This window comes from Lingula anatina, chromosome 9, assembly GCF_051362555.1.
Source record: "Lingula anatina isolate TDL-2025a chromosome 9, LinAna3.0, whole genome shotgun sequence".
NCBI classification, from domain to species: domain Eukaryota; kingdom Metazoa; phylum Brachiopoda; class Lingulata; order Lingulida; family Lingulidae; genus Lingula; species Lingula anatina.
In genome coordinates, this window is record NC_141775.1 from 16,068,146 (window position 1) to 16,079,692 (window position 11,547).

Sequence of the window (11,547 nt, forward strand, 5' to 3'; positions counted from 1 at the left end):
AGAATGACGCACTAAACGCTGAGACGAGAAGGTAATACGACTTTACCTTGACTTGAAATGAAAAAATGATATGTTTGATTTATGCAACCCATGTAAGGAGTTTACCGAAAGGAAACTGTGGTTCCAAAGGGAATGTACTTCTTTATTGGCGGTTTTAAAGCAATAAGACCCGCTTTGTCAAAACAACCTGTATATTCCATCATTTATGATAAATCAAACGAGGGTATAAGCTAAAATTATTGTTTGATTGACATGCAAAGATTAATGACAAAGACACCATCTTGAGTGGTTAGCTGTAGCATTTACTCTATCCACCTGTTTATAATGCAGCTTTTAAAAACTGATTGGATTAAAACATAATTATATGAGTAGCCATCTTCCCATCAGTATTAATGCTAATTGGGAGCGCAAGGAAAGAAGGGGCGTCTCCTTGAAGTCAAAGTATCTGAGGCTGAGGTTGACGGTCTTATAGGGAGTACTACCCATGTTAGCCAAACTTGTCATTTTAAAGCTAACGAACTATAATATAAACGCTGAACTTCAGGGTGTCTTAATATCAAAAGGTTTGGGACACATGAGGGCCATTTTGGTTAAGTTGAGGCTCGGACACATTAGTATTTTGTACCCGCGGTTGAGGAGTTCAAAGGCGTTGTGAACTGTATTAGGATACCAGGTTGCCTTCATTTTCCCTGATGAAACTTGTTTATTTTTTACTACTTTGCAGCTGATGATGCATTTGGGTATTTTTTATTATTTTTTGATACAACCATGCATCCAGTTTTCTTGCCATTCATTTCCAGTCCCCTCTTCTCGGTTCAAAAACATGGTTCAAATATAAAATTTACACAGTAGCTGATATGGATGCAGTAGTTGTTTGTGGTGATTTCAATTCCAGAATTGGTAATTTACAAGACTGCATTGAGGGAATATATAACCTTCCAGAGAGAGCCTGTGTTGATGAAACCGTCAATCAGCACGGTGTGTCTATGATAGATTTCTTAATAGAATCAAAATTCTGTGTATTAAATGGCAGAGTTTTTAAAGAGAAAGACGACTTCACTTGTAGAACAGGACGGGGTTTGTCAGTAGTTGATTATATAATAGAAGCTCAAGATATGTTTAGAAAATGTCATAGTATGCACGTATCTCCATGTAGTGACTTAGTAGAAGCTCATCATTTACACTCATTGCTAAACGGCAGATCAAAAGTACCTGATCACGCATTTTTATCTTTTGTGCTAGACACACATGTAGACCGATGACATCTATGGGAATAATCCCAAATATTGGTTGTAACAGAGTCCGTCCTCCATTAGATTCATACAGCTTGGGGTTACCGTGACGTAAGTGGATTGACTTCTGGGACGGACTGGTTACTTATACAAGTTTTAAGTTTACATTGATGGGTATCTACTTTTTCTTGTTTTTCTTCTCCGGTAGAATGACGCACTACACGATAAGACGAGAAGGTAATACGACTTTACATTGACTTGAAATGAAAAAATGATATGTTTGATTTATGCAAGCCATGCAAGGAGTTTACCGAAAGGAAACTGTGGTTCCAATGGGAAGGTACTTCTTTATTGGCGGTTTTAAAGCAATAAGACCCGCTTTGTCAAAACAACCTGTATATTCCATCATTTATGATAAATCAAACGAGGGTATAAGCTAAAATTATTGTTTGATTGACATGCAAAGATTAATGACCAAGACGCCATCTTGAGTGGTTAGCTGCAGCATTTACTCTTTCCACCTGCACATAATGCAGCTTGTAAAAACCGATTGGATTAAAAAAAATAATAATATGAGTAGCCATCTTCCCATCGGTATAAATGCTAATTGGGAGCGCAAGGAAATGGGGGGGGGGGGGGGGGCGTCTCCTTGAAGTCAAAGTATCTGAGGCCGAGGTTGGCAGTCTAGGGAGTATTCTGTTTTCCCTTTTTGTCAATGACTGTGAATTAAAATTTCTAAAAAGTGATACCCAGCCAGTTATTATGAATGATTTGTCACTTTTTCTACTCATGTATGCTGATGACATGGTTTTATTCGCTGATTCTGCTGAGGGGCTACATAGTATGTTGAACTCCCTATCAACATATACTGATAAATGGTCTTTAACTGTAAATGTAAGAAAAACAAAAATACTGGTATTTAGAAAAGGTGGTGCTTTAAAAACTGATAAAGTATGGCTATATAAGGGTCACAAACTGGAAGTAGTTAATGAATTCTGTTACCTGGGTGTCACAATGAATTACAATGGTAAATATTATAAAACCCAGATACAACTTGCATTATGTACAATGCCGCAAAGCCATGTTCAGTTTGTTTAGAAAGTGTAGTGATATGAGCTTGAACCATACTACCGCTTTATCTTTGTTTGACACTTATATATCTAGTATCGCCAATTATGGATGTGAAATATGGGGTCACCATCCTGCCCCTGATATTGAAAAGGTGCATTTGGACTTTGGGAAATTTATTTTGGGGGTTAAACGTTTAACCCCTGACTCAATGAGTATCTGAGGTTGAGGTTTGCGATCTAGGGAGTATTACCCACTTTGGCCAAACTTGTCATTTTAAAACTAACGAACTATAATATAAACGTTGAACTTCAGGGTGTCTTAATATTAAAATATTTGGGACACAAGAGGGACATTTTGGTTAAGTTGAGGCTCAGACACATTAGTATTTTGTATCCGAGGTTGAGGAGTTCAAAGGTGTTGTGGACTATTTTCCCTATTTGCCTTCATTTTCCCTGATGGAACTTGTTTTTTAATTTTTTTTCCTCCTTTGCAGTTGATGTTGATTTCTGTTTATTTTTATTTTTATATAACCATGCATTAGGTTCCACCCCCTCTTCTCAGTTCAAAGTCATGGTTCAAAAGTAAAAACTATCTGACATATATATTTTTATTGCATAATAAGCAAATAATTTCGAACATAAAAAAGACAATCTATTCTAAATGTAGAAGGGCTTCATACCAGACACAAAGTGCGATCTTAGCAACATTTTCGGTATCTAAAAACTGCCTTTAACATAATATTATTACTCATTTGCTGTCATAAACGCATAATATGAGTCTTCTACAGAAAGTAAGGCTACAACTGAAGTAAGCAATGACAGTAGTTTTCCTTTCACAAAACCATTTGATAAATAAAACTTTTAACATGATGAGTAATCAACTGCCCCCCCCCCTCCACCCCGGTATTCTCCTTTCCACCCTTTCAGTTCATACCCTTTTGATGAAACCAAGAGCGCATTCCCACAGACACCATTGGCCTACGGAGATCGATCCAACTCCGCGGGGAATCTCGCAAAAAGCAATCAGTTTTACAGATTAACACGTCTCTTATAGGCGTTTAGTTGAAAACAGAAAAGCTGGTGACTGTACGCGTACGATGGAAATAAGAGGAAGCATGTGATTCAGTTAAGCTGATGGCACTCAGCGAGAGTCCCTACAGATTAAGTTCGATCTACGTACATTGTAGACCGATGACATCTATGGGAACAAGCCCAAATATTGGTTGTAACAGAGTCTTTCCTCCATTAAATTTATAGATGTTGGGGGTTACCGTGACGTAAGTGGATTGCCTTCTGGGAAGAGTACTTATACAGGTTTCACGTTTATATTAACGGATATCTAATTTTTCCTGTCGAAAGGCGGTCAAAGGTGAAGGATGAATCAAAGATAAATTTAGAAGACTGACTGAAATATATCTCTGGATCTGCCCTTAGCCGTGTATTGTAAGGGGCTCTGGTGCATTGGGACTGGTTGACTTCACAACATTTTATTATTAAAAAAAAATGTTTTAAACTGAACCGTCTTTTTCCACCAACTTTCAGCTAGATTACGGTGTACTCAAACAGAGGGATATATTTCCCCCTTGATTCGTCATACTTGGCGCACAATTTCAACTTCCCGGGACAGTCTCCTGTATAAACTGTTCCATCCCACGTGTTCCCGTCGCTAGGCAACGGTTGCCATTTCCGGTTCACCATAGCGGAGACCTGTAGCGCTCCAGGAACCTGAAGTTTGAAACTTATTAGGCTTCCGGCGTCAAGGACCCCCGTGAAAGGGTGATGGAGAACCCCTACATCCCAGCGCCCTAACGCGATGGGCAAGGGGCATTGTTCCATAGACGGCACAGAGCAGCGAACAAGCACGCGGTAAACACACTCAAATTGGTCTTCCACTGCCGACTGCGAAACTGAGATTTGGGATACATTCAAGTCTAATTCCGCAGCGAAAACAGAAAGCATGTAAAATCCGTTTTTTATCATTCTTAATCTGAATCCCACGTGATCTGGGTCTTTTTCGTAGATCATGGCGAACTGAGTGTTCTCCAGAGCGGACGACACCGATTTCCCAAAATATACGAAAGTATGCGAAATTCGGCAGTTTCTTTTTGTAAGTATTCGAAAACAATAATCACTTTCTTTGTCATGTACAACGTATGGGTCAAAACGAGCTACAGGAGAAATGCCCAAGCCCTTGGCATGTGCAGTGGCACCCAAAATGTGTACATTTGGATAATGACGTCTGCTAGAAGATTTGTCGACGTCAGTACAGTTAATCTGAAACACGCATGCGCATTCCATGGTGGTCGAAGGGTCGTCTGCTACGAATATTTTGAAAAAGTATATGCCTGGCTGTGGGACTTTGGCAGTGAAAAGAACCTCGTTGTCGATTCTTCGACTAAGAACGCTTCCTGTCCCCGATTCTCGACTAGCTGCAGACGGGGGGTGGTGTGGGTCAATTTTAGCAGCAAAGTCTGCCCGACTGGCATTCGGCACTCCTATTCTCACCTCAGCCCTGCCGGAGTGTGTCCATAGAATCGATATGTACCGGGTTGCAAAGCGCAGGCCTTTGTTAAAAAATGGCGCCTTTACCACCGGGAGTCTAATAAATTCCTCCATGGAAATGGCAGGCTCCATTAGCTGCCACTTTTTGTCGTCCGGAAAATGTTCAAAAATATGATCTTCGGGGTCTGTGAGAAAATAAAACTCCTCACACCGATATTGAAGCTCTTCGTTGATGACATTCCCCTGACCTTGACCTGGTGATGTGATCTGACCTTGACCTAGTTCGTCCTCAAAATGTTTCCCCCTGGTGAATCGTGCACCCCATTGGCAGTTGATGAAGTGCCAAGACCCGTCCACGCAGACCGCTGTCCAGGAATTTCTGAAGCGCCTGGACATTTTACGACCAGCCTTGTAGCCAGAACCCTTCGAGTACCCACGGATGATCTCACAGTGAATTCCAGCGTAACTAATATAAAAAATAAAAACAATAACAATGACTTTTAATTGACTTCCCGAAAAAAGGCAGCTTTAAGGAACAAAGACTAGATAAATGTCTAAAAAAATGTTTTTGAAATGACAAAAATAAATAATAAAAAGTTACATCACTTTAATTGAATCCCCGAAAATAAGCAGTCATAATGAAGAAAGACTCGACTGATACATTCAGTTCACTGTTAGAATGAGGGAACAGGGTTTCCTTGAGAAAAGAAAAGAAGAAGAAAAGAAGTTCAAGAAAAATAAGAAGAAGAGGTGGATACCACCAAAGATAAGATTGAGGGGTACTTGCTATGCCAACTCCCCCCCAACCCAGAATCCAGAATACAGTTTAGCCCACCCTCGACGTTGCAGGTGGTTTCCTCGAATAAAATATTCACTGAAAGTGGTATAGAGTTTCATGAGACAAAAGAGGCACTGAGGTTTACCTGCATAGTCGTTTAAAAAGAACATGATAACTTTCAATCCCCAGTTTGATCCCTCTAAGCAGTCCCAGGGGAGTGTCTGGGTCAAGGTCATCGCTGAACTCCATCTTGTTCAGGTTCTTTACGGTAATCCAACGGAATATGGCTCTGAAAGCATGTAACATTAACAACGTTAAACAAACGTGCACCTTGGTTTAGACAGCGCAAAAACAGATTAAAGAAATGTTAAAATCAATGATGTTGCATCTGCCCTAAGAATTTCACTAAGTATTATATGAGATAAAATAGGCAAATGTTCTTTAAAAAAATCAGTCATTTTTCTAATATGCAATTGCAATCATGCTCAGTGTGTGTTTGTTCAGGAAAATAATAAATAAATAAGATTAAAATTAAAATTAATTAAAATCAAAATAAATAAAATCAAATAAAACAGATATCAGAATTCAATGCTGACCTTCAGTAATATTTATAATAAGAATGATTAGTACCTTGCTTTTTCTAATTCGTTACAGCAGTCCTTGGTTAGGTTCCTTACAAGGTCTGTAAATGTAGTCAAATCGTCGGATTTCGCAACCTTTAATAACAATAGTAAAAAAGTCTTAGTCATACCCCGCTTGAAGAAGGAAAACAACCTTTCCCCAAGGATATCAAGAAGCATGAATAATGTAAAAATGTAACAATATGATAAAAATCCTTCTCTCTACAATTAAGCCCATTGTAATTATTTACTTATTTATTTATTTATTACAAGAGAATATACGAATGTACGCCTGGTAAGGAAAGTGAGTCAATCTCGTCGTAGAGTGGAACTGCTGTTTTAATTTCGTGACTTTGTCAAAACAACAAAAAAGTCACAAAATTGGCCATAATTCCCAGGTGCAGACGTCTCACTCACTAACATTTGGTCTGGTGATGAATACTGACAGATTTTTACTAAAATTGAAGCAATAGCTTGTAACGACGGTTATGAATTTCACTGGGGATATGTGCACAGAAGCCACATTTCCTGTTTGCGTCGCCAACGTCAAAATGTTTTCAACAAGATATGTCTGTCGAATTTCATAGTTATGAAACATTTCATTGTTTTTTTTTTTCATATTCAAATATTGCTTTTTTTTGTTCATTTTAATTTATTTCAAAAGTCGAGTTTGGCTGTACGGTTTGTCAGAGTTTAAAATTATGTCTTAACGGAACAAATCTTTTTAATTGGATTATGCCCCTATTTCACACAGACCACGAATCCCACGAATCGCCAGGAATCGACAAATTTCAGGATTCGTGAGGATTCGTGAGATTTTTTAATGAACTACAGCTGACGACGTAACAAACGTAGCGTCTCCCTGGCAGAGCTTTCTGCTGCTGTACACATAATAAAGGTTCATCTTTTCTGGACCTTGGTAGGTAAACGAAGCAGGACATTCTTGGTCTCACAGCACCCCTGTCCTGGATAGATAAATCCTGTCCCCTCCCAACTCCACTCGTCGCTCTCATTGGGTAGTCAGCCGGTGGACGGAGAATCCGTAGCCTTGGTAGGTAGTCCAAACCAAACATTTTTATTTCAACCCCCCTATTATTATTATTATTATTATTATTATTATTATTATTGCTTAGTCTCACAGTTCCCTACTGTCCTGGATAGAAAAAAACACTCTTCATCCTCCTCTCGTTGCTCTCGTAGGGTATTCAGCCGATGTACTGATAATTCTTAGCCTGGTTATTAAGCCCAAACAGACATATTTTATCTCAACCCCCATCTCCCACCCTGTGTAGATTACACCTCACCCCAGCAACCCCCCCACCCACCCACCCACCCACCCCACCATATACCCTCTGATATCACAACCCCACTAAAATACTGTACAGAATCACACTGTTGGGTTTTCAACAATTTTGTACCAGAATACTAGCGCACCCTGTGGTCAGAGAGTACCAGCCATACGGTTGGCTTGGCTTTGTGACAGGACTGGTAGTCCTAGGAATGGAAGTCCAGGTTCCCATATGATAAGTACAGGTTAGGGTTAGCCGGTGTGACAGGAATGGTAGTCCTAGGAATGGAAGTCAGGACTCTCATAAGGCTAGTACAGATTAGGGTTAGTCGGAGTATTGGGGTTAGTATGTGGGGCGAATGTCACCTGTTCAAAATTAAATGGGGAACTGTATATGGTTCACTAGCGGACAACTATTCCTGTCAAAGGCTGCTATACCCTCTCGTACAATGGTTTCACTGACGTACGCCCCTTATAAAACTAGCTTCTTCTGTCCATTTCCAGAACATGATTCTTCAACACACCTTACTTAAAATAAGACTTTGTGGCAAATCTATGTTTTGATTGCTGAAGGTATATATTTTTCAAATGGACTCATTGTTATTTCTTCTAAAGCAACACAATAAGACACGTCTGGCTGCTTTCCTCCAGAAGGCATGTGTTATAGACTTATACAAGCATGTTTTGTTCTTGCATCACACAGTGATCGACTTTCATCCTTTTTAAAGGTCAAACTTTATTATCTACCCTGGCAACGCACGAAGCGTTAGATCAATAAATAGAATTCAAATAAAATTACTGATCAATAAAAATAAGAATATCAATAGATATTTAAATAATCAAGATAAAATAGATTTATTTTAATCAGTCAACGTTGACACTTGTATACCGTTCTGTAAGTTTTATTTCGTCTTGGCATCTGCACAGGTTCATTCACTAATGTAGGCGTTTTGAGGTAGGAAGAGTCTAAAAGAAACATTTTTTTGTTTTTTCTTTTAGTTACGGATACTGTTAGCCTTTGCCAAAGCTCCTCATTAACTGCCTCACATACATTCGTTTGGATAATAGATAAATCTTTAGTGTTCAGTGACTTAATTAATTAACATTTACACGTATGTTATTTTACGAGTGAGGTCATAATTGCGGCTTTGTGATAAAATATTGAAAGATTGGTTTCGCAAATTTCTCCTTTACCTGACAACCTACGAACACCGCTTCAACGCCAATTTAATGACACCATTTAGTACTCCAAAATCCTGCCAAAGATTCGTTTTAAAAGTCTTTGTTCAGATTTTATCGTTGATAAAGCAAAATAATGTCTTTGTTTAATTTTAAAAAATCTGTTTTTAGGGATGAAGTTACGCCCCACACCGATAGATTATATTTTGGGGGTTTTTTTTATTGTTTTAAATCAAAACAAAGATAAGTGCATTGTTGAATAATAAGATGCAGGAAAAAAACTACATTTCGGCATCTGGATGATAAAAAAGGCTTAGAATACCCTGTGGTTAAGTGAATGGCGAAAATTCATATAATCGAAACGCATTCAAATAAATAAATAAATAAATAAAGCCATACAATACTGACCTCGATCGCTTGCATATCGAGGCGTTGGACAGCAGAATCCGACTTTTCAAAGAAGTCCATCTTTTTAACCTCTGGTGGAGCGACATCTGGCGGTAAAGATCTGTTGAAATCATTCTCTGTGTCGATTGCTCTTTCCTGAAATGTTTCAACGTGTTATTGTGAGTTAAGAAACACATGGCTGGCTCATTTATCATATAAAGATTACATAAAGATCATATATGTGGTGGGGGGCTGTGGTCAAAACCCCGAAACCAAAATGCCGCGCTATGGGATTATCCTTGCGAATGTGGTTATTGTAAATTCTAAACAACACTGTTTCTAAGAAGCACTGCATAACAAGTAGGGAGAGTTTACCATTTATGAGTCCCACAAGGTGGAAACATAGTGTCTAAGCAGAAAGAAAAAACGAAACTTTGTGAACCAGTCAATTAATTATCCTGCTTACTTAACCGCCTTGTAGAGATGCAAATAAATAAATAAATAAATAAATAAATAAATAAATAAATAAATGAAATAAAATAAAATAATAAACGAATAAAAATTAAAGACATTAATACGCTACACTATTACCAAATAGAGTCATAATGAATAAAATAAGAATTTCACGTTAAAAATAGCTAAAATAAGTGACTATATCTATTTTAAACTTCATCAATTTGAGATAAATGGGCATAAACATCCTATGAAAATATACAAATACACATGCATATAATGTGCCCACGACTTGAATTTCACCACTATCACAATTTAGTCCTCTGCTTCTATTGCAACAGCTGTATTCACTTTGATAGCACTAGCACACTTACCTCTGGGATATTCAAACTATGGGGCCGGAAACTCTCCGGGATGACTCAAACTGTTCGTAAAATCAAGCGAGATTTCGCTGTATCTAGAGTAGGTTTGGGGTATAGATAATGGCAGCTTTAAAATACGTAAACGCTTTCAATACGAGGGGGACCGTTTATTATTTTTCTTTTCAATTGTCTTTCAAAAGTATATTTCATTAAATTTTCAAACATTTAATTAGTCAGGAAATCTAGACCGAACCCCCCCTTGTATAACTCAAAAAAGAAGATGTTATAGGTCTACGTCGAGGGGGGTAACTTGCCCCACCACGAGCAAGTTGGCCCCAGGGTCAGGGCAAGTTGGCACCCTATACGAAAATGAAGTAAGTATCCCATGTAAACACCTTGGAATACATTTTAAATTTATTAAATTGATTTTTGAGAGTCTTTGATGAATAAATAGTTCAAATGAGGCAGATTTATTGAGGTTTCTGTACGTCACGTTGTATGTGTTGCAAGAACCAAAATATTAATCAATAAAATTTATTTTGTTTTAATTAAAAATAAATTAATAATGGTATAAATCAAGTTCTTAATGAATGAAAACGAATTATAACTTTTCGTTTTAAAAGAAAGTAACAAATTCAGTTTTAAACTAGTTTGTTTCAACAATAGTCTCTAACTCTGTTGCTCGCCAAGGTTTGTGGGTAATATGAGGGTCCAACTTGCCCCGAGTCAAGGGGGGACAACTAGCCCCGAGTGCATTTTTTTTAAAGGATGGCAGCCATTTATGGTGCTAGAATGAGCAACGATCATACATCTCTGTGAAACTTGAAACAATCAGCTTCGGTTTGATGGCCTAAACATATAGCCTATTATATTCGATCAAAAGCCTATGAAAATAGATTTCTTAATCTTTAAAACAAAATTACTTTTAGGTGCAAAAATCGTTTATTCCGACTCACCGCTTAAGTAAAATTTTTTAACGTCGGACACTTCCTTAGCATTGTAGGCTACAGTCACTTTACAAGAGTATGTGGCTAATTATTTTTTTACCTCGTAGTTACTTTTCGTAAATTGACGGGAGGCTAATTTACCCTGGGGTCCAACTTGCCCTGGTCTCCACGATTTGGTGAGCTTTACGATGCCTTACACAAATCGGCTGAATCGTACATCCTGTGTAAAGTTGACTTTATTCTGTTCATCTTATTCTGTTCATTTTACACATGTTATATTTACTGAACATTTTTTTATGGATTTTACAATAAATAAAGAATATTATTATTACAGTCTAACCTTCTCAGCTATCAGTGATAGCATCTCTTTGCTGTGTTCTCCACCAGCTTGGCAAGCTCCTCTTGCTCTTGTTGTTCTAGAGATCGCATCAGCTCCTGCATTCTCTCGTCAAGACGGCTTTGGTATTCGTCATCAATGTGCTTACTTTTCTCCAGCAAGCTGGTCGCGCTTGTATCTCCTTCAAAAGCTTCGTCATCCAGATTCTGGCCGTCGGTGATGACGTCATCATCGTCGTCATCTTCAGCCCCTCTGTCGTCTGCTGCGCTTTTGGGGGCTCCTTTCCAAACTAATGGGGTCCCTTTGATAATTCGGCTAGAACTCTTCATTCCTAACCTGTAGAGGAGAGCGACGAATTCTTTGACAGAGGTTTCTTTTTCTGCCATAATCTC

General features: G+C 38.3%; 1 protein-coding gene across 1 annotated transcript; it reads right to left on the reverse strand.

Moving 5' to 3' along the window:
- Positions 1 to 2,896: 2,896 nt before the first annotated feature.
- Positions 2,897 to 11,338, reverse strand: LOC147759985 (hillarin-like). The gene is made up of 5 exons (XM_086994925.1): positions 11,159 to 11,338; positions 9,078 to 9,212; positions 6,213 to 6,298; positions 5,728 to 5,871; positions 2,897 to 5,270 (listed from the first exon to the last, which is right to left on the reverse strand). The coding sequence occupies exons 1-5, from the start codon at positions 11,180 to 11,182 to the stop codon at positions 3,845 to 3,847; spliced, it is 1,815 nt and encodes a 604-aa protein (XP_086851051.1). The 5' UTR covers positions 11,183 to 11,338; the 3' UTR covers positions 2,897 to 3,844.
- Positions 11,339 to 11,547: the final 209 nt, after the last annotated feature.